Source organism: Monocercomonoides exilis, assembly GCF_001643675.1.
Source record: "Monocercomonoides exilis strain PA203 chromosome Unknown scaffold16-1735695, whole genome shotgun sequence".
Taxonomy (NCBI): domain Eukaryota; phylum Preaxostyla; order Oxymonadida; family Polymastigidae; genus Monocercomonoides; species Monocercomonoides exilis.
In genome coordinates this window covers 1391889-1415547 of record NW_027150561.1, presented here as the reverse complement: position 1 = coordinate 1415547, position 23659 = coordinate 1391889, and the positions used below count along the sequence as shown (strand labels likewise).

Here is a 23659-nt window from a genome sequence, read left to right as displayed (position 1 = left end):
GTTATTATTGTAGTTATTATTCCTTTTCAAGTCTTTAAGTTACTTACCCTTCTATTATATTCTGTGTTTGAGCAATCAGTGCTTTTGTATAGAGCCATTGTATATCTGCATGTTTTATTGCACACTTTTTTCCCTTTTTGTTCAAAAGTTGATACATTCTCCATTTTCTTTTCAATATGCGATAAAATATAAAGAAAAACATATATTTTTGATCAAAACAAAAAATAATTAAATAAAATGCTGGGACAGATGATTTGCTTATTTACAGGCATCCGTCAAAACCAAACAAAAAAGAAAATAAGGAAACAAACCATAAAAAAACTCAATAAAAACACAAATAATAATAACGAAAAGTAACTCAGTGCAGAATGCCACAATAATTATGAATAATAAAAAATTTTTTAAAAAAAGATAAGAAAATAAGAAAAGATCAAAGCAAAATAACAGTGAGGCAATTATTGTCAACCCGAAGCATTAGAATGATCAGCTCTGCAGAAAATCAAAATAAGAATTGTTCTCTGAACAGCAATCACTGCTTAAATAATGCATTAATAACAGAATGGATAAATTGCATCATATGCTTCATGGTTAGACAAACGAAATATGCTTTCAAACAGGTGGAATCAAAGACTTTTATAAGAAAATAAAAGAATAAAAATAAAACAAATTGCAATACTTACAACACAATAATAAGCAATACACAAGTCTGAAGCTTGATTAGGTGTTAGATTCAGAGGCAATAATACATTTAGAATAAAAGACAGCGTATACCATAACATATAAACTATCTGGAAATATATATATATACATATAAGCTTATATATCAATAAATATATTTCTTTGTAAGATTCCGATATGTGCGTGCATCCATCAGGCAGCAGACGGCTCGTCTTGCTGAACTAACTGATTATACTTCAAAATATCATCCCACACCTCCAGGAAGTGCTGGGACGTTAAATGAACTCTATAGTCGATACGATTCAAGAAGATCCTTTCCGACTGGGTCACCACTTCTGTCGGAATTCCCATAGCTTTGGCCCACCAGCTATTTTTCACAACATGATCTCGATCAACTTTAAATGTAACTATCATCGCACAAAGAAGAAGAGTCCCCAAAGATTCATTTGAAACAACTCCAGTCCATCCATCTTTGCGTGATATCTGCTCTGTACGGAGTAAATCCTGAACCAAAGCAGCCAGATGAATAGTTTCCGAATATAAAAGTCCAACAACATTTCTAATTGAAAAAATAAAATTCTTCACTTTATAAATCATCGACGTAAACGCCCTCGAATTTCTTGTGATTGAAGTTTCAGAAAAAAGTTCTGGAACATAAATAAGCATTTGCTCTGTTATCCATCTTGAAATCTGAAGGATTGCTTCTTCATCAACCAAACATGCGCTTGCAATGAATGGTGATGTATATCCTGACGAAGATGGCTGACGAGGAATGTGAGATGTTTTTATTTGCTGATAGCATGCAGGTTTCTTTTTTATCGTGTCAATGTATTTATCCACAGTCTGGCAGGCGGAAGGCAAAGAATATTGAGAAGTTTGCATCAATTGAGACGCTTGCTCATCGTTAACGCTAAATAACACAAAAACAAAGCATAAATTCAATCAATATGAAAAAAGGAAATAAATATCTATGTGTCAATATAAAAATGAAAGAAAGCACAAACAAAGTGTTGCTACTATGCACGTGAATCCTTCTTGAATGTATGCTATTAAGCGCCTGCAATGATGTTGTCATAACAATTAATGGACCACTAAAAAACAAAGCTTCAATCTCACAAAGATTATCTTATAAAGGGTGCTTTTTCTTAAGATTTCCCAAAAACTAAATATGGGTCCCGTTTTAACATGATCGACGAAGACGAAGTTCCTTTTACTCAGAGAAGAGGGGAAACTACTTTATTTACAATTCAACAAGCCGGAAAGAAACGTTCTGCGCTTCGTTCTAGAGAGTTTGGATCAACAATTCTTGACATAGGAGATATACAAGGTTTGTTAACATTTTTGTGGTATTTTAGCGAATGCATAATTTATTACTGTTCATAGGAACAAAACCAACACCACCATTAAGATTTAATCGACCTCCTGTTGATTATGATTCTTATGAAGGGACTCATCCAAAGCCACTTACAATCAATCGAAGTCTTCCACATGATTCGTCATTGGATTGCTCAGACATAGAGGTAAGGAAGAAGATATTTTTATGTATCACAAAAATGTAAATGTTTTATTTTTTTTCAATAATTTATAGGGAACTCACCCGAAATCTTTGGCATTTCACACAACTCGTTTGAAATATTTTATTTCTCGAAGCGTTTTTCAGCAAAATTAAATTTGTTTCAATTTATTTTTATTGAACAGGTATTGTGGATCCACTTCAACCACGATATCTCCTTCCTCAGGTTCAACCTCGACCAATTGTTTGCTCGTCTTCCAAATATTTTTGTATATTTTTTTAAAATTTTCCGAAATTTTAGACTCCGCCACCTTTTCTCAGGGATAACATTAGTGTCAATGACATTGAAGGTACAAAAACAAGACCTGTCATTCAAACAGGAAAGCCAATACGAGAGGGTATATTGGATGTGTCAGATATCGCAAAGCAAGGTTTTAAAGAACGAATCAAGTTTGACATTTAGTATTTTTTTTAATAATATATCATATATCTTGTTTGTATCTTCCTTGAAATTACTCGTTCAATTATTTCAGGAAACAAATTCGAGATCCAATAAACTGCGATGATATAAATGATAAGAAAAAAATGCAAAGGACTCCGACAGATCCTCTAAATCCTCATTATATAATTGCACCATCAAAACTCGAGTATGAATTCTTCATTTTTTATTATTTAATTTAAAATATCCAAATAATATTACTTTGTTATTATTTTTCTTCTTCTTCCTTCGACAAACTTGTTCTCTTCATTAAATCGTTCATCGTCTTCAAATATCATCTCCGACAAACAGACACACGCTTCCTTGTTTTGAGGCTGCACCAGCCGAGCGGTCTTTTGGCGGAACCCCAGTTGAAGTTGTTGGTTTGATTTATAAATTTTCTTTTCAATGTGTTCAATAATCTGATGAAATGCGATATTGATAACAATATTTTTTTTTCCCATTGAATAGGAGATATTGACAAAAGCCATCCTCGTGTTCTGCATCAAAAGTTGCGAGAAGCGCCAATGTTCAACTTGATGACTCAGGATATCCCAGGTTCATTTCCCCTCTCCTTTCTCAAGATCATTTAAACTAATTTTAATATTTCTCTTTCTCTTTCTCTTTCTCTTTCTCTTTCTCTCTCTAACCTTTACCAAATCCAAATTATTTCACAGGTGCAAGTCGAAATGGAGCAGAAGATCCAAAAGTGAGAGTGTATCTGCCTTCTCGCCCGTCTGACGGATATCTCAACACACGCGACATTGAAGGAGCACAATCCAGGTAAGTGTTGTTTTTAATCGGGATTTTATTATTATTATTATTATTATTATTATTATTATTAACTAAATAAATTCATTATCCTATTTTTTTTTTTCTCTCTCTCTCTGTATCGTTTTAATTATTATTCTTCTTATTTTTTTTATTTCTTTCATCTGATTTTTGTTTGTTTCTGCTTTAAATTTTTATTAAATTTTTATTTCAATCCAAAAACAAGAACAATAAAGCGTCGCTCTCTCCGTGTGACTAATCCTGTTGATCCAGATTATTCGTCTGCTGTGATGACGTATGCCATTTCTGCTGTTTCTTTCATTTTTGTTATTTAAAAATTCATGCCTTTATGTTTTCATATTAAAAATACATTCATTTCGAATCACTTTTTTTGGATGTGTAATTTTTTTGGATAATTTCTTTAATTGTTGATGTTTTCAGAGAAGCAACAAGAGAAATAATACGGAATGAAGAAATGGAACACACAAATCTGATTCATCAGAGATTAGGTTTGCATCTAATATTCATTGATGTTTTTTTATGACACTTCAATTTTTGTTGATTAATCTTCCAACATCTTCTTTTTCTTCTTCTATTGATTTCAAATTTTCAATCTTTTCATTTCAAAATAATTTTTTTCATCACCTACCTCCCCTCACTCTTCCCAATCTTACTTCTCAACTCCTCTTCAGCAAGCCGCGCAGACACAAAAGCCTCAGCGGGGCAGAAGATCGATCCAGTCACCTGGCGACCTCTTCCTTCTGAAGAGCTGACCAAACCAGCAGAGAAAGTGCATCCAGTGACGCGAGGCTACGAAGGACACAGCTTGCTGCTGGATATGGAAAAATCCTCGCCGTTCCTGAGCTTCATCCCAGACAAAGTGAAAGGCGAGATTGAGAGAGTGGAAGAAGCAGAGGAGGAGAAAGAAGAAATGAGGGCGACGAAGCGGGGGAGGTCGTATGCCACCACACGAGGAATGAGTGGGAAAGGAAGGATGGAAGTGCTCCCCGCAGCTGGTGGTGTGTTTGGAGGAGTCAGCGGGCGCAGAGCAGTCGGAAGCAGCCAACAGATGGCGAGGAGTGGAGTGATGGAACAGAGAGAGCCAGTGATGGAGGCAGGGGCTTTAGAAGGACAGGAGATGGGAGAAGGTGTTGCAACACGATCGTTTGAGGGATCGCCATCATCACCATCATCAGTGGCGGCAGCGACGTCGGTTGCGCTGCCTTCGATGAGATGGGCTGGGGAAAGCACAGTGAAGGCGCGGGAGATGCCGATTGCGCCTCAGATGCTGTCGAATGAGCAGAAGGAGCAGATCAAAGCAAGAGATGCGCTTCAGCGGATGGAGAAGACGCAGATGCAGAAGCAGGCGATGGGGGGAGGCAGTACCAGATCGTCAGCAGGATGGGCAGGGAGGCCCGACCTTTCGATGTCGGCAAGCGGGTTTTCGAAGAGAGGAACGGGGCTGGCTGCCAGGAAACCGAATGGCGTTTTGATGCCTGCAAGCACAGGAAGGATGGGGTCGAGCTCTGGTGGAGGAAGAATGAGTCAGTTTGTGATTTGTTGTTTTTATTTATTTATTAATTTATTATTGCATTGAATGCTTGTTGTTATTAATATGTTGTTATCTTTAATTTAGGAGGCAACAACGAGAAGCTGAGCAACTGATGGAGGATATCGCAACAATCCGCGCTTTAACTTGACACACATCTCAAAGTTTTATTTGTGTTTTTCAATGTTTCTTTTCTTTTCTTTTCTTTTTTTCGAAAATTATTTTTCCTTTTCTGATTTCACTTCTGTTGTTTATTTATTACTCTTCGGATGAAATGAAAATTTTTAAAAAAAAATTTTTTTTTCTTGTGACTCATTTTTACGCAAAATGAAATCTTTATTTAATATTATTTCTTATTCTGTAGCCTTTCCGATAAATGATAAATATTTTTTAGTATTAATCAAGTTGAATAAACTGAATTGCGCTTGAATTATGTGTGTCCTTTTCTTTTTGATATAGTACACAAATAACTATGTGATTCTTTTTGAAATCAAATAAAGTCAATTCCTATTTCGATTTGAATTCTTGTAACTAATTCAAAATTAAAAAGTTCAGAATAAGATGACTCAAAGTGAACTGTTCAACACCATTCAAAAATCTCATATATTTGGTTTCGGTGCTACAACAAAGGAACAGATTACAGTCAAAATCGGATGTGACAACAACAGGTTGTGACAAACATTTCGTTGAGATATCCGATTGTGATAATACGTAATTTTTCATTTCGCAGGATAAAGACAAGTTCGATATTTTAAAGTTTCTTTTTTTTTTTTTTTTTTTTGGTTCTAATTTTCAATTATAAAAAAATTTTTTTTAATAAAAACCCCGATTTTCTTCATAAAAGACAATTTTGTCCAACAAAATGTTGTTTGGGCTTTTTATTTCACATTTTTGATTTATTGAAAAATTGATATTTGTGTGATTATTCTTTGCATCACAACTTTTTTCTGTGCGCTTGATATCCAATAGTTTTTCATCAATGGCCAGATACTTTCATCCAAACGTTGAATGCATTTCAATCATTGCAAGTGCCAAAGCAAGATGAGAAAGATAGATGGAGATGTTTTTAATTGGAGTTATCACTTTTCATTGTTCAAATATGAATATTCGTTGCAAAAATAAAAACTGAAAATTTGAACAGAAAAAAATATGAATTAAAAAAATAATCTCACATTTTTAATCATTAATTTATGTCATATTTGAATTCCTCCACTCGGAAGGGTATTAATAAGTGATTTTGTTTAATTGATCCTTTTAAGAAATGTTTCGAAAAATGAATGAAAATATGGAAAAAAAAATATCAGTGTACAGAAAAATATAAAAAAAACTGATGTTGATAATTATCGATGAGATAAAATACTGTTTTGACTGGAATTGATTTTTCACATATTTCTGATGTGAATAAATACAGATATCGCATAAAATACCGGACATCGCACAAAATACCGGACAAGATCGATTTCACAATAACCGCAAGAGGAATAATTCCGACTATTTTCCTCAAAATACATCTCATCAATACAAACTCACGTGACATACGAGACTATCAAAACAACTTTATTTGCGCTCTAAGAAAATTATTTTCCGAATCTCAGAGAAACTCAAAATCCTTGTTCTTTGAGATTTCAATCATTAATATTTTCTGAGCACAAATGAAGCTGTAAAGAAAGTCTCGTTTATCAAATGTGTTTGTATTGATGAGATATATTTTGAGGAAAATTGTCAGAATTATTCCTCTTGCAGTTATTGTGAAATGGATCTTGTCCGGTATTTTGTGCGATATCTGTATGTGCATGAAAACACACACAGAAAAAATGTCTATTTGGGTGATTATTTTTGAAATCATAACTTTTTTCGGGGAGCTAATTTTTCAAATATTGTTTGTATTTTGGAAGAGATTTTGTGTTCAAATACAAAATTCATCATGACTGGTTTAATAACAATTTTTCCAGCACTTTCAAAGAGGCTGATGTGAATTATTTGTCTTTTCATTTTTCAGTGTTCTTTTTTTGATATTCGAGGGAATTTTTCGAACCGAAAATTTTGATTGAAGAAATATGTTTTCAAATATAATCACCCATTTTAAAAAAAAATAATTCAAAATGTGAACAATCCAATGTGACTGTATCTTGTGTCAAATAAAAGAGAGATGATTTTAGAAACGAAAACTTTTTTCAGTGTATTGGTTTTTCAAAAATTCTTTGTTTTTAACTGGAGTTTTTTCATTCAAATGAAAAAGCTTTTTTCCCTCACTATATCTAATGCATGAGAAAAATTCACAGCAATATTAATTTTTCATGGGTGACTAATTATCGGTGTTCGTTTAAATGACACATAAAGGCAAATTATCATTCTGAAATTTTTGATAAAAAAAATTCGATATGGGTGATTCTTTTTGAAATCATATTTTTTTATTTTAAAATTTTCGGAACAAAATTTTACTTGAATGTCAATATAAAAATTGAAAAGTGAAAAAACTTCATGAGTGCATTTTAATCTTTGATTCAAAAAAACAATAATCATGCTTTTTCTTTTTAGATATATAATTTTCATTCAAAAAAATGACAATCTTTGAAAAATCAACACCCCGAAAAAAGATATGATTTCAAAAAGTTTCACACATATAATTAATAATTATTTAAATGTTGATTGTATTTTTTGCAGTCGAATGATAGATGTAATTCAAAATATTCAAACAATGATAATCATCTTTTCAAATTATTTTTTGCTTCATCACTTTAATGTGAAATCAATTATAAAATTTTGAACGGAATCGAAAAGTTTTCATAATTGCACAGGAGAAAACTGATTGTTCTGCAATGGAAAAGAAAAAAAAAGAAAATATGGGCGATTATTATTGATATCATATTTTTTCAGAAAAAATTAACAATAGAAATTTGTGTTATGTTTTTGAAAGCGAACATAGAAAAGTGATCTCACTGCCCACAAAAGATTTTTCATGAATGCATTTCAAAGGTTTCATTTCGTCACAATTGCAATTCAAAAAATATGCAACAAATAATTTTTTTAGCCATATTCAAAAGAAATTTTAAAATTAAACACTCTCAAAAAAGTTAAAATCTCATATATAATCGCCCATATAAATAAAATATAATCAGATAAAACAAAAAATATAAAAATATAAAAAATAAAAAAATATATAAAAAAAATGGAGGAAAATATGAGATTTCAAGCTTTTTCATTGATAAATTATGCACTTTTCATTAACTTTTTGAGAACAAAAAACACAATAAAAATGAGTCGATTTTTTGAAATACGTAAAATGCTGGAAAACTTAATGTTTTGATTTCAACGATGTCTGTTTTCGGATATGAAAATCTTATTTATTTTGAAATCTGAGAAAGCGATATAAAGTTATAAGTGAAGCTATTTTTAGTGCTTTGTGCATAAAAAGCTTGAAATTCGGTATTTTCCCCCAAATATCAAAAAAACTCTTCCGTGCCGAAGTGAGAAGCTGATGAGCGTTAAGAAAAAATCTTTTTCCGCAATATAGTTAGTGTTAATAATAGTGTACACTTTCAATAACTGTGCACAGTGACATTATCTCAACAACCGTTGAAAGTTGCATATTGACAGTAAACCCAATTATTCCCTCAATGAATATGAAATTATAAGAATTGTTTCAATTGTCCATCCATCACAATAAAATTTTATAAAAAGTATTTTTCGTTTTCGGAGAATCTTATTTCTCCTAGTTTCACAAATAATAAAAAAATGTGTTTTCTTTATATTTGGGAGCAAGATGTTTCATTTTTGGTGACTTATAAGTTTGTTTTCAATAAGGGAATAATTGGGGTAATTATCTAAATACAACTTTCAATGGTTGTTGATATAATGCAACTGTCCACAGTTATTGATGGTGTCAACAATTATAAACACAAACTATACTTGTTAAAATTTATTTTATATAAAATAAATATCAATAAACATCAATTTTTTTATTTTTTCTATTTCAATTTTTATTTTTTTTATTTAATTGCTTTGCTGTAGATAAATGATTTTTTAACTTGTCATATCACAGAGGAATAGTTTTTCACTTCAAACAATATCAATAATTATTATTGGATCCTAATTGTTGAGTTGTTTTATATGATCTTTATATGCGGTTTTGCAATTTAAGTCTTTTTTGACAAAATAATCACATTCATTCTCCGTTTTTATTTTTGTGAAATTTACATTCATTTTTCAGAAAGATCCAAACAGGAAAGTTTACTTAAATTTCATATATAATCAAAATGCTTTATCATTTTCATTTTGATGAAAACTTTATTCATCTCAATCATTTGAGTATTTACTGATTTGATCAAAGAGTTCCTATTATTATACAATTATTTGGGAAATCTTTTGGTACAATCCCAATAGGCGGACATCATTCATTATCAAATATGGAAAATTCATACAAAAAATCAGAAATATCCAAATTGAGCCAAACTTTCAACGATAAAGAAAAAACCGTTGATTTTCTTGTGGAAAGGAATCTTGTTAAGAAGCTAATTTACAGCAGCAAATGCAAAAAGATGATTGGATTCAAAAAAGAAGCAGAAGAAAGATTTCGCTTCCGTTGCCAACACCAATCAGTCGGCATAAGGAAAAATACAGTTTTTGAAAAAATCCGAATAAAAATGCATCAATTCATGAAATTATCACTGTCCTTTTGGATAAATATTACAGCAAAACAGGCAACTTTCTTACAAATCTGTCCAAAAACACGGTTTGCCATATTAATTCTCTATTTTGGAGCACAGTATCTCAGGAAATGCAGATTATGAAGAGAAGGATTGATGGAGTCAACAGAATAGTTCAAATTGATGAGATGCTATTATTTCGCAGAAAATATAAAAAAGGAAGAAAAAACCTCAGCAGTGGGTTTTCGGAGGTATTGACGTCCCTCAAACAGGAAAAGGAAAAAGCAATATGTTTATGGAAATGGTTCCAGATAGAAAAAAGCACACTTTGCATTCTTCTGTGAGAAGAAACATTGAATTGGGTTCTATAATCAACAGCGACAGCTGGCGGGCCTGCAATGGAATGGAAAATCTAGGTTACATACATTGAATGGTCAACCATAAAAAAACATTTATTAATAAAGATACAAACACTCACACAAACCGCATAGAAGGTCTCTGGTCCTTGTTTCAGAAAAGTTTACTACCACATGGAGTCAGACATTCCGTAATTCAATCATACATGGATTTTTTCGCTTCCAAAAGGCAAGAAGACAGCACTTATTACACCTTTTTGGACACCTTGGCTGTCAATAATATTTATAAACAAATGGAAGTTTGATTTTTTTATTTTTTAATCAATTAACTTTTTTTTTCTTTTTTCAGATGAAATAAAAAACATCGATGAATCAGAATGCCACAAGTTAAAGCACATAACGTGCAAAGTTTTTGTTCTCCATTTGTTCATTTTTCAAACCATTCTGTGTTATTCTTTATAAGTTTTTTATGAACAAACAACAAAAAAATATTATTGTTATATTTTTTATTTTCTAAATACAGCACCCATCAGCACTTTTCATTTTTAACATATCTTCAACAAAAAAACATGATTTTTGTATTTGAATATATATTTTTTTCTTTTTTGACATTAAAAATTATGGGTTTTGTCCGCCAATTGGGATTGTACCAATCTTTTGCATTTCTGGATTGAAAATTGAAGGACAAAAGCAAATGGAGCTAAATGCGGTTTGCTCTTTTATTTTTGAACAACAATTTTTGCTTCGTTTTCAATGGTCAGTTTCAATTCTTTATTGAAATATTTTCAACAATTGTGGTTGCTTACTGTCTTCAATTCTTTTTTTTCATTCATATAAAAGGAACAATTGACAGAAAGGTTTTCGAGTATGTATTTTATTTTATTTTATTTTATTAATTTATTTATTTATTTTTTGATTGAACTTGCAATGATATTTCATTTCATTTCATTTTCAAAAGAATCGTTAAATGAACTCGAATGTCGCGATGAATATGAACAGAAACAGAAAATCGAAGAAATAAACAGAATGTTGGATGAAATGGATGAAGAAGAATTGGAGTACATCTTATCAGATGAACTTTTCGATGAAATGTACCAAATGATCGAAGAAAAGAAGCTATCTTTTGAAAATGCAATTTTGTTGTTGAAGCATATTGGATACATCAACGTGCTTAAAAATTTGTGGTTGCTATGCTTTGTCAATTCATCATTGCAAGAAAGATTTGAAACGATGATTATAGAAAAAAATGAGAATAAAAAAGAAGAAAATGAAAAACTGCTGATTGATCTCTGCGAATGCTATCTAATGCTTTGTAATTATTTGTCAAATTCTTTATTTTCAATATGCATACCATGCCTTTTCAAAGTTGCTTTGCTTAAGGAAGTAAATGAGGAAACACAAAAAGAAGTTGAAATAGCATTATATTCCATAAGTTGTGCACATATTTGGAACGTGTGAAAGATTTTATTTCACAATAAATATTTATTTATTTTCTTTTACTTTTACTTACGTTCTTTCTTTTTAAAGAAAGCGGAAAAAGAACTGTATTTGGATGAAATCAAAGAGATCATACAATATCATCAGGAACATCACAATTTGACGCAGCTTGCCTATCAATCAGCTTGGAGATTTTTGATTAACAGATTTATTGATGATAGAAGCTTGGAAAGCTTAATCATATACGAGCTGAATTTTGTAAGAGAAGCGTCAAGAGAATTGGAAGAGCTGGCAAAATGGTTGGAATGGAGGGGAGAGAAAGAAGAGAAAGAGAATAGAAGAATCGAAAAGAAAGAAGCGATTATAATAAAGAGATGGTTCGATTCATTGGATCGCTATTTAGTATCGTGCAAACTGAGGAATGAAGAATATTCCGAGCTTATTGGCAGCATTGTTCAGGTATTTAAAGCAACAAAAGTTAATTACGGTAAAATATGCTGCTGGTGCATAATATTGTCAAAAAGAGCAGCGGAAAACAGAGCTGTGAAAGTTGATGACTTGCTAAAAAGTGGAGCTGTTGATGTTTTTTTGGAGGAGATACAGCAACCAACATTGAACGACAAAATAGTACGCGAACTCTTAGCATTTTTTGTTGCAATTGAAAGGCGATTGAAAGGAGAGGACGATGATGAAATGGAAGAACCAAAAGAAAAGAAGTTGAAAAGAAAGGTATCTGAAATAATGGAAGAAGAGGGGTACGAAGATTGCGTTACCGGGTTGAACTATTTCGCTGGTAAATGAATAAATAGCAATTGCTGAATGATTCGCAATATTGAAGATTATTTTGTTTATTTCTGACACTATTATTTTTGCAAAATCCTTTTTTGTTTGCCTTTTTAAAAAGGATTCATTTTTAATTTGGGATGCGAGAAATATTTATTTGCACATCAGAAACTTGAAATGCAAAAATAAAGACTAAAATTTAAAAGCTTTTATGCAAGATTTATAAATTAAACGTCTATTTTTCTAATAAATTCTCAATACGAAAAGGGCTTATGTTTTTTTTTCCTTTTTATCGAAGATCAATTTCTTTTGCGAGTTATTATCATTCGTTTCGATGGAGACCAAAAATAGCGATGAAAATTATGCACCACAACAATTAGTCGTTTTCATTTTTGAAATTAGAGAATATCTTTTTGAAGGTTTCAATCTGTAACTTTTCATACCAAATTATGTATTTCATGTTTCTTGAATCGTTGAATTCAATCAGTCAAAATTTCGAAATGTAATTAAAACCAAAATTTCGTTAATAATATCTTGAATTAATAAACCACAAAATTTCATATAAAACCACGGAGAAAAAACAGAATTAACTATTTCCTTCTGGAAAAAATTTTGTGAATGACTTTGACGTATTAACGAATTCCATAAAAAGAACAGTCAATATTTTTTGTGAAATGACATTAAAAGATTTCTTTTGAAAAAATACCACACATATGTTGAGCATTTTTTTCACCAAAATTTTTTTGAAACAAAAACCATTTTCAAATGATACATAATATTTTTATTGATTATTTTATTGAATTATTGCAATTTAATAAATGATTTTTTTACAGAAACAACCATGATTTTTATAATCTTTTTATCCTTAAAACTCAAAAATTGATTCTTCTATATTTTTATTGATAAGAAAGCACTTCAATTTTCAAATTTTAATAATTTCATTTTTTTTTTCAAAAACTTACTGATTTTGAGACGTTTTTAATTGTTCCAACACCCATTATATACAAGGAAATATATTGAGCATTTTTGTTATGTCTAAAGTTTGCCAACTGATTCATAACGATTTTTTATTTGTTGCTTTTTTTTTTGAATGTTGTACTGTAAAATATACCAAACCTACGCTGCAATTAACGATTGCTGCTTGTTTGATAATGCGTAACAGTTGTCTACAATTACAAAATTCATCGGTTTGTTTGCTCTGTAATTATTTATTTTTGAACATATTTTGGAAAAAAATTCAGAAACAATTGCCTGGCTGGAAAATTACAGTGATGCTGAACAAAAAGTGAAAATTAATGAATTGAATGACGAGATGAATAAGGAGGAATTTCAATCCGTCATTACAGAAGATTTTTATTATGATCTTAACAGCATGATTGCAGATGGTAAATTATTATTGGAAAATGTCTTTTCGCTTTTGAAGCACATTGGATATTCCAAGGTTTTGGCAGGAATTAAAAACGAAGATTTTGACGATTCATTTTTGAAGCAAAGATTTGAATTGATTATCGTTAATGACGGATTGAAAACCAGTCAAGTTGAAAATCAATTTACAAATCTTTGTGCATGTTTTGCAATTTTATTGGAGCGGTTCACCTGTTCCAGGAAAGCATCAATGAATAACCTTGAATTTCACCTTTTATATACCGCTTTGGATATCGAAAAAGAAAATTATTTCCTAAAAGATTCAGAAATGATATTATTTGCTGCTAGTATCTTAAAATATGAAAAAGTTTGACGATTTTTTTTTTTTGAAATAACAATGAAATTTGATTAATATTTAATAATTAGGTTGAAATAGATCAATTTTATGCACAAAAAATTCAAACCTTGATTCTTGACCATCAGAACTCGCGCATCCTTTCACAACTTGCATATCAATCAGCTTGGCATATTTTTTATATTAAATGTTATGACGTATTACGAAGAAATTTTTATAGCTATAAAGAAATGCATTTTGTGAGTGAATCGACAGGAGAAATTGAAAAGCTCTCAAGATGCATTGATTGGAAGAAGAAAGCAGTGAGCATTAAAGAGAAAGCTAAAATAGGAATTATTGAGAGATGGTATTCAACAATCTGCTTATATACAGAGAAATGTAAATTGAGTGAAGAAGAAAGTGCTTGGTTGGTTGCATGCACAACAAGATTGATTGGACTTGCAAAGGATAATCACAGAAGTATTGTTGAGAAATGCATTCCAATAATTGTTGCCTGCATGGATGAAAATACAGACATCTTCTTCAGCGATTTTTTAAGAGGAAGAACTGTTGATTTTGTTTTGGAGGAAATGTGCAAATTCAATTCAGATGATCAGTCTACAGATAAAAGGATGATATTTTTGTCACTGCTGACAGAAAGATTGAATAAAAACGTAAGAATTGCAAGAGATGAAAAAAAGAATAAAGCCTTGAAAATGGCAATTCTTGACAAGTTGGAGGAAGAAGGGTACGAAGATTTACAAATCAGCTTTTATGGAACAGGTCATGATCAAAACTAGATAATGAATTCTTGCAGTAAATCCTGCCGATCATTTTGCGAACATCAAAATTTAGCATTGACGATAAAAGTCAGATCGAATAAAATGGTTTTTGCACTTTTTGAAAAAAGTGCAATTCACTCTATATCTTTTATTTGCTTCTTTTGAAGCATTTTTTATTCATCATTTTATTTCTGCTGTTTTTTTTATCGCTTTGATTTATTTTATTTATCAATGAATAATCATTTATATTAAATTTATTGTTTTTATTACTAAATGTGATTCGATTTTATTCAAACTCAGTTTGATTTGTCTGAGTGTTTATTTATTTTGATATTGAAAGTATGTTCGTGTTATTTCACTTTCATATCTACAAACAAACTTTACAGATTTACGAGAAGTTTTTCGAAGCACACGAAATAAATCGCGCTGCTGGCACATCAATACTTTCTCACAACTTTGTTAAGTTTGCTTGTAAATGTGAAAGTGAATTAATTTCGAACATATTTTCAAAATCATACAGCTATCACCAACCTTTTTTTTTCAAATTTTCTTTATGATGAGATTTGATAATCTTGATTTATTATTGTATCCACATTTTGCAAATTCAAAATAGAAATGCATTTTAATTGAAATTTATTTTATCTAATATTAAATAATAATGTAATTTATATTTGCCTTATTTAATGAAAAACTGTCTAACTTATAAATTAAGTGTCAAAAAAATTGCAAAAATCATTACGTCAATTGAATTCTCGATAACAAAAATAATTGAAAAATTGCGATGTATAATTTTTTTTATTTAACAACAACTTTTACTGTTTTTCAGTGATTAATTGCGTAACTAACAGCATTTCGGCTGTTACATGAATAACTTATGGAGAGGAGACATTGATTTAAATCGTTACATGAATTATGATCTTCTTGCAAAACTTAAGGAGCAATTTTCAATAATAATTAGTGAAAATGCATCTGATGGTATAACAGAGAAAGAAGTTTGCAATTTATTCAAGTTTTTCTTTATAAAATTTATCAATATTAAACTTTTATTTATTTCCAGTTTTTTAAAGCAATGTGCAATGTGTTTAAGACAAAACAGTTTAACTCTTATGAATGTTCTTATATCTTTCAAAAGATTGATGCAGAATCGATAGGAAAGAGTATTTTTTTCTTGTTTTATAAAATATATTTTTATTGGAATTCTTTTAGTTTCCTGGGATCAATTTTCTTCATATTATGTTGCTCATCTTGATTTATCCAAGTCAACATTTTCTTCACAGGTCTGTTTGATGAAGTTGCATAATATCTTTTTCATGCTTGCTTTTTACAAACAAATCATTTTAACTTGTTAAGGATTCGTTGTATCGTTCTGATCCTGAGGCAATGTCAATTCCTTCTCATTTTCTGGAAAATGAAAAATCCGTTGTGAAAACAGCATATCTTCACAGCATAAAAAGATGTCTTTCAACAGCAGACGATGGTGTAGTAACAGTCTGGGACGATACGTTTCAAGCTCCTCTTCGACGAATTGATCACTCATCAGCAACTGAAACATATCAAACAATAACTCGTTCAGACCCACTTTTTGAAGTCAAAACACGCGAACAAGATTTGTTGGATGAATTTAGAGCGAAAAAGAACAGAGCCGAGCAAAGCAACACAACTCCTGTTTCTGCTGTTCTTCAAGCTGTTGAGCGTGTCAAATCCAAACAAGAACCAGCTTCTGCTTCTTCAAAAGCAACAACCGAGCAGAAAAGCGGAAAATTCACACAAAGCAAACCGCATCCATTGAAGCAGAGAATAAAACACACAGACGTCACAGATGAAGATAATTACGACAGCTCCCTTCCAACTGAGCGGATGAACGAAACAACCAACGAACAGAAACTATCTCCATCAAAATCACCAAAAGGTGTTATTAAATCAGAAATTGTGAAGACGCCAACGAAAAGCGAGGGCTCTCCAGCAAATGTGAGTCCTGTTGCTTCTCCTTCTGCGTCTCAGGCGCATTTGAAGAATAAAGAACCTTTTATTGGTTTGACTAAATTTTTTTCCCCTTTGACACAATTTGGATTACACATGTTAAATATATTTATCAATCACATTTTTGATTTTTCTTTTTATTTTATTTTTCGTTTCAATCCAATCAATTAATTTCTATTTATTTCTTTCTATGTTAATTTTTTCCCCCTCTCAACATCTCTCACAGATCTCAATCTAACTCCTTCCCCAACAACCTCAGATTTATCTTCTTCTTCTTCTTCCTCCTCCTCTTCCTCCTCCATCTCCTCTCAGCCACAACCCATCTCCCGCGCTTCCCACGCCCTCACCGCCCTCCAGTCCTACCTGAAAAAGAAAGAACACAAAGTGAAACCCATCAACATCAACGAGAAAAGTCGCACCATCACTGTGCTCGAGAAACGTCAGCCGCTCATCGTCACGTGCATGTGCGAACTTCCCCAGCTCCCTCTGCCCACAGGCACACACACCAACCTCACCGCCGCCCTCTCCGACCGCAGCGCCAAAGCGGCCCAGTCGCATTCCTTCGCAGCGGTGGCCTCAAGTGACTGCCACATCACCTTCTACGACCTCTCCACAATGCGCCCGACGGGACAGCTGAGGAACTTTGAGTCAATGGCAGTGTCGATGTGTGCTGTGGCGCCGGCTGTGCAGCCGAAGATGCTGAGTCATTCACATAATAATAACAGTAATAATAACAGTAATATCAACAATAATAATATGACCAGCAATTCAGAAGACTCCAAAACCGACGAAAGCTCCCTCATCCGGCGGCAGATTGTGCATCCGATGTACAATTCATCTCCTTCTTCACTCGCCAGCTCGCTCAATTCGAACTTGTCCTACCGCTCGCTGCACCCTCTCTTGTGTGTCGGACAGTATTCTGGTGTTTTGGAGATCTTTGCGCTTTCCTTTGAGCTCGTCCACCGCGTCACCGACCTCTCCATCACCCGCACACTCGCCACATACGCCTCATTATGTGGAGAGCCTCCCCCGAAAGCGCGGGCGGACCTGTTAATCAGCAAAGAAGAGGGCAAACACAGAAGCAGGGAGCAATTCACTCAGAAGGGGGTGGTAAAGACAAACGAGCCAGTTTGGAGCGATGCAGAAATCGCCGCGCTGCCAAACGTGTCGCTTGGAAGAAGCGCTGTGCTAACGCCGCCAGAGCCAGCCGAATGCCGAAGCGACGAAGGGAAACTGGGCGGGGCTGGAGAAAGCAGTGAAAGCTCTGAGGGAGTTCAGTCAGGTGCGCTGATACAGACAGGCGCTGTAACAAGGAAGGTGAATGGGAAACAAACGAAAGTGTCACCGTCGAGTGTGCAGATGCTGAACCAGCTGCCGCAGAACTTTGCAGATTTGAAGAAAGGATTTCTGAGGCAGCCAAAAGTGAACAGCGCACGAGGGCATTCACAGGCTGTGTATGCGCCTTCTTATGCAACAGGGCAATTAACAACAACAACAACATCATCATCATCTTCTTATTCGTCTTCTTCATCTTCATCTTTGTCTTCTCCTTCTCCTCCTTCTGTTCGCCTTCATCGTTCTCTTCTTCCTCTGTCACTTCCTCCTCCTCCTCCATCTTCTTCTTCTCTTCCCTCACAAAACGCATCAAAAATGAATGAATCACATCAATCAAAGGACGACTTGTGCGCAATGCCACGCTTTCACGACACAACAGCAAGCAATGCTAATTCAGAAGTCAATATGAACAGCTCTTTCAATCAGAATACTTTCAATGGATATTTACAAATACCAAGGGAAGAGAGGCGGATGAGCCAATCTGTGTTGGAAGGAGCATACAACAGAAGAGGAAGAGGAAGAGGAAGAGGAGAAAGAAGAGGAAGGGGAGATGATGATGATGATGAAGATAGGGAAGAAGGAGAACTTAGTTTTCGACAGTGTTTCACAGATCGAACACTCTCCTCGTCTTCTCTTCTGATGCCTGTCTCATCCCGCTCAATAAGACTGATGCAGAAGGAGCAGACAAAAACACAGGGACCTCATTCAATGCTGTCATCTTCTTATTCTTCTTCTTCCTCCTCCTCCTCCTCCTCTTCTTCTTTATCTCCTTTAAGCTACATCTCCTCCCCTGAACAATACAACCGCACCCAAAACACTGCCTATCTCTCCAAAAGCACAAACCAGGCACACTTAGCCCCGCTTTACTCGTCCCTCTCTCCTTCTCCTCTTTCCTCCCGTTTCCGAGGCGCCATGGCCATTCCCATTCCGCACCTCAACCTCGAAGCCCTCTCAAACACACAGCAAAACACCACCCCTCCCCTCACCAGCCCTGTCAAACGTGCTCCATCTGCTCTTTCCTCGCCCATGGCAGCACAGCAGCCGCCTCTGTCGTTTTCTCCTTCTTTCGCCCGTCAGAACGCAAAAAACGGCCATCCACACCTGCAAGAGCGCATCTTCGAAGGCAGCTGGTCGATCAAAGCACATCAGAGCAGCATTTCGTGTGTCGCCTTCATCGACGAGATGGGGCTGCTTATAACAGCTTCACACGACTGCACAATCAAATTCTTTGTGTTAGAGACGCTGCAGCTGATATATACAATAGGCACACCTCAGCAGCTCCAGGAGGCGAATGCAGGAGAAGGCGTAGCATCTGCTCTTATGCTTCCTTCTTCTTCTTCTGTTTCTTCTTCTTCTGATCCAATCTCTTCATCCCCCCAATCTTCCCGCCGATCTCTTTCTTCTTCTTCCTCTTCCTCCTCTTTCTCTCTCCTTCCCTCCGTCAACTCCCTTTCCGGTGCGTCCGGCCACCGCCGCGGTGTCATCTGCCTCGCTTGGTGCCAGCGCGCGCACATGTTGGCCACTGGAGGCTTCGACAACCTGATTCTGCTGTGGAACCCAAACACAATGCGCTTTCTGGGCGAGCTGAGAGGGCACACAGCTCCCATCTTGTCTGTCGTCGCAGAGGACAAGTCAAACCACTTCTTGTCGCTTTCGCTGGATCAGACGATTCGCGTGTGGGATCTGCGCTCGCAGAGGTGCCTGCAGGTGGTGAGTGCATACGACCCCTTCACGTGCAGCCCCATCCACTCGATGGCCGACTGCAAAGAACTGGGGGGCATTTTGATGGGCAGCAGAAGGCTTTTTTTGTGGAAGAAGAACAACGTTGATGATCAGAACGCAGTGGCGCATCGGGTGCCGCTGGTGGCTTCGTTGTACTCGTCGGCGTTTGACGAGATTATCACTGTCGACGCCAACAACACAGCAAACGTGTGGAGCAAGCGTACCGGAGCGAATCTGTTCCGGTATGACATCCCTCATCGCGACAGCATCACCCGCATTGCGCTCAGTGGGTCTGGACGGCGGCTGGTGAGCGGCAGCAGCGACGGGACGATCCTGGTGACGAACTACAACACAGGAAAAATCTTAAACTGCTTCAACATCACCATCGCCACAAAGGGCTTTGCCTCGTTTCTGTCGGCCACTGATATGCAGATGGAGGCAGGCAAGCTGGCTGCTGCAGCCGCCACTGCGTTGGGAGTGAACAGTCACAATTCAAGTATTTCCTCTGTTTCCTCCTCCTCTTCCTCTTCATCTCTTGCCAAAAGCGACTGTACAATTACTGCCATCATCCCCGCAGAGCGCATTGGAAACCAGCACAGTGTTCTGTTTGTGATGGGCGGGGAGGTGTTGAACGAATGGGAGATGGGTTCTCTTTTGTCAGCACGAGCAGCTTTGCCTCCGATGTCGATTGTGGAGCGGATGACGCGCCGGACACAAGGGATGGCAGAGGAGCGGAAGGTGATTTCTTCATTCACGTCGCACGTGATTGAAGACGACGAGCCGCCGCCAGTGACAGCGATGGCGCAGAAGATGTCGACGAAGCACCACACTATGGCCGGCGATGCTGCGGCTGACGAGCACATCGCATCGATCACAGACGCCTCGTTCACCTCGCTCGCCACGCCGATGAAGATGCGCACATTCCGCCTGGCAGCATCAGCAGCCGCTGCTTCTGCTTCAAGAAGACAGTCAAATGACATCCTCAGCATTACTTTTGCCCCTCCCTCGCATCTTGCGTCGTGCAGTGCAGATGGCTCGGTCGTGCTGTGGAATGTGGAGTCTGCCCATTCGAAGACAACGTGGATGGCGGCTGGGCCGAACCTGGGGCTTTCCTCAGTCCTGGGAGAGAAAAAAGAGGAAGGGCAAGAGTGGAAAAATGTGCCTCATATTTTTCCTTTGTCTGCTCCCACGTCTGCTGTGCCCACCCGCACCAACTCTCCTTCCACGCCAAAGTCTCTTTCCTCCTCCTTCACCGACTCCAGCTCTTCCACACCTCAAAAGTTCGGCCATTCATTCGATTCACCCCCACTTGATTCGCCTCAGACACTCAGCGCTTCCACGTCGGCTGCCTCTTCGCCTGTGCTGGGCGCAATTGCGCAGACTGACAGAGCTTCGAAAGGAGAGCTGACGCCTGTGATGTCACTGACATCGCTCAGCATCACACACAAGGCAGAGGACGAGGCACAAACGGGGCTGAAACAGACATTGGCACAAACACAAACACAAACACAGACACAACAGCAGAGTCAGCAGCAGACTCAATCACCATTGTTATCACAAACACTATCACAAGCACAATCCCAATCCCAGTCTCAATCACACCAGCAGTCTCAACAGTCTCAACAGTCTCAACAGAACTCAGTGGCAGCCCCTCCAATGGACAGCAACAACGCTGTCATCTTCTGCAAGTTCATTGAGCACCACCCGAACACGCTGCTCACGTTCGGCCTCGACGGCCACTTGCGTTTTTGGGACTGTCTGCGGATCTGCCTCTTGTGCGATGTGGACACTCACATCACAGGCGGTGCTTGTCTTGCCATTGACACACACAGCAGTAGACTTCTCTTGCAGCTGCTGACACAGGAGCAGGACAAGAAGCAGAGGAAGTCGTTTGCTAATGCGAATGCTAATGCTAATCTTTCTTCTTCTTCTGCTGCTGCTCATTCACCATTATCCTCTTCTTTGTCTTCGTCATCCTCCTCCTCCTCCTCTTCCTCCTCTCTTTCCTCTTCCTCTTCTTCCTCCTCCTTCTCCTCTCTGAACCTCCCTTCCGCTGCCTCCGAGCAAGCTGCCGATCTGCCGCTCCTTCTGGCTGTCGCATCGACCCATGGTGAGGTGCTTATCTTTGACATAAACGAAGTCCTGTCCGTCTCCCAGCAGCTGCTTCAAGCACAAAGCCAGCTCAACTTCTCCCGCCCGCTCCTCTTCGGCATGTCCGGCGCCGGCAGCACACCCCGGAGTGGCGTTTCGTCGCTTTACGACCCGCTTTCCCGCACTGTCACATCGAGGCACCCGCCACAGACGTCAAACAGCTCCTCTTCAATCGGATCTTCCCACTCGCGTGAAGAAGAAAGCTCGCTTTCAGGGAGCATGTTCAGCCAAGCCGGCGGTTCAGAGGGAAACTCGCCGCGGCAGAAGAAAGCGGGAAAGGAGTTTCCTGTGCTGGACGGGCTGCAGTATGCGAAGTTCCACTGGTGTGCGCTGTTCAACTTCTGCGACGACTACGAGGCGCTCCACAACATCCAGATCCCTCTGCTCCACTCTGCCTCTCTGACGGCTGATGCTCTTTCCTCGATGTCTTCTGAGGCTGCCTCCCCGTTTGCCTATGTGTTCCGCTTCAGCGACCAGGAGGTGCTGGACATCTCGTTCGTGCCGTCGCTGCTCCCGTGCATCAACACAGCTGCCAATAACAGCCACAATTCTGGTGCTAATTCCTATTCCTATTCCAATTCCAATTCCTCTTCCACTTCCTCTTCCCTTCCGACTTCTGTCGTTGTCTCTGACCAGTCTGCCCCTTCCTCTCCGAATGTGTGGGTGCCTCCTCCCTTTCTGCTGCTCTCCTTCTACAAGCACTCCGCCCTCTTCACACTCGACGGGGCGCTTGTGGGCACATACGGCGTGCCCCTCTTCCCTTCTCAGCCAGCCATCAACCTCACTTCGCTCAAGCCCAAGCCGCTCCCGGTCTCATTTGCCCGGTTCACCTCACTCCAGACATCGCACATCTCCATCCTCCTGCCATTTCACGATGCATTCGACAGCCTCGACCCGCTCTGCCTACCACACGCACTTTCGCAGCCTGGAAATTCACTGTGTGGTACGCGCTTTGCGACAGGCGCTTCTTCGTCTTCGTATTCGTCTTCGAATTCGACTTCGACTTCCATCCACGCCACATTCATCCACACGCCCCACCCGCAGCTGTCATCTTCTGCACTTGCGTCTTCCTTCTCTTCCACTTCTTCAGCAGCTCCGTCTCGTCTGAAGCGCAATCCGTCGTTTCTGCTGAACAGCCACTCGCTTCTGCAGCACCAGGTGTCTTCTCTGTCGAGAAACACCCTCCCGCCGCTCCGCCAGCCGCTGCAGTCTCCGCCTTCGTCTCTTTCGAGCTCTTCTGTTGCTTCTGCTGGTGCTTCATCATCATCATCTTCTTCTTCTTTTTCTTCTTCTTCTTCATTGTCTTCGTCATCATCATCATTGTCATCTTCTTCTTCCGTTTCTTCTTCAAATGAAATTTCATCTTTTGTTCCAGCTGCAAATGCAACGCCGGTTGTACTTACACCAAGATTTAATACCATTTTACAAACAAAGAATATTCCTTCTTCCTCGCCAATTTCTTTGATAATCGAAAGAAGACGCGACAAATCTCTCCCTTCAGTGATGTTGTACTGATTTTATTTTTATCTTTTATTGTTATTTGAAAAATGATGAAAAGAATTATGAAACATTTCAAAAAAAAAAAGGAAAAACTTCACCCATATATTTTTTTCTTTTCTAACTTTTTCATCTGCTTGAAATTAACATCTCCTAAAACATCATATCAGACAAAAATTAATGCCAATAATAACAAATAGAAGTATTACAATTTCAAATAGTCATTCATCACATTTCTATAATATGCGCAAAGCTTGAATTGTATGAGTGAAAATCGATCTT

The 23659-nt window shown here is 37.0% G+C and overlaps 5 protein-coding genes across 5 annotated transcripts; 4 read left to right on the top strand and 1 right to left on the bottom strand.

The window, feature by feature from the left end:
* Positions 1 to 163: 163 nt before the first annotated feature.
* Positions 164 to 1808, bottom strand: MONOS_10368 (uncharacterized protein). Its single transcript, XM_067862812.1, has 2 exons — positions 1683 to 1808; positions 164 to 1588 (listed from the first exon to the last, which is right to left on the bottom strand). Exons 1-2 carry the CDS (start codon positions 1751 to 1753, stop codon positions 871 to 873), a joined length of 789 nt encoding a protein of 262 aa, XP_067729716.1. The 5' UTR covers positions 1754 to 1808; the 3' UTR covers positions 164 to 870.
* A 38-nt stretch (positions 1809 to 1846) lies between these two features.
* MONOS_10369 (uncharacterized protein) lies at positions 1847 to 5738 on the top strand. The gene is made up of 14 exons (XM_067862813.1): positions 1847 to 2005; positions 2062 to 2198; positions 2267 to 2303; positions 2377 to 2435; positions 2493 to 2641; positions 2725 to 2838; positions 2982 to 3052; positions 3141 to 3227; positions 3347 to 3452; positions 3667 to 3735; positions 3882 to 3949; positions 4133 to 4988; positions 5077 to 5423; positions 5490 to 5738. The coding sequence occupies exons 1-13, from the start codon at positions 1864 to 1866 to the stop codon at positions 5138 to 5140; spliced, it is 1959 nt and encodes a 652-aa protein (XP_067729715.1). The 5' UTR covers positions 1847 to 1863; the 3' UTR covers positions 5141 to 5423; positions 5490 to 5738.
* A 4947-nt stretch (positions 5739 to 10685) lies between these two features.
* On the top strand, positions 10686 to 12469 carry MONOS_10370 (uncharacterized protein; the record flags this gene model as incomplete). The annotated part of the gene is made up of 4 exons (XM_067862815.1): positions 10686 to 10700; positions 10832 to 10856; positions 10950 to 11443; positions 11519 to 12469. The coding sequence occupies 4 exons, from the start codon at positions 10686 to 10688 to the stop codon at positions 12227 to 12229; spliced, it is 1245 nt and encodes a 414-aa protein (XP_067729714.1). The 3' UTR covers positions 12230 to 12469.
* A 1692-nt stretch (positions 12470 to 14161) lies between these two features.
* Positions 14162 to 14710, top strand: MONOS_10371 (uncharacterized protein; the record flags this gene model as incomplete). Its single annotated transcript, XM_067862816.1, has 1 exon — positions 14162 to 14710. The coding sequence occupies one exon, from the start codon at positions 14162 to 14164 to the stop codon at positions 14708 to 14710; it is 549 nt and encodes a 182-aa protein (XP_067729713.1).
* Positions 14711 to 15597: 887 nt separating this feature from the next.
* On the top strand, positions 15598 to 23490 carry MONOS_10372 (uncharacterized protein; the record flags this gene model as incomplete). Its single annotated transcript, XM_067862817.1, has 5 exons — positions 15598 to 15684; positions 15750 to 15804; positions 15899 to 15969; positions 16043 to 16724; positions 16899 to 23490. 5 exons carry the CDS (start codon positions 15598 to 15600, stop codon positions 23393 to 23395), a joined length of 7392 nt encoding a protein of 2463 aa, XP_067729712.1. The 3' UTR covers positions 23396 to 23490.
* Between the last annotated feature and the right edge of the window lie 169 nt (positions 23491 to 23659).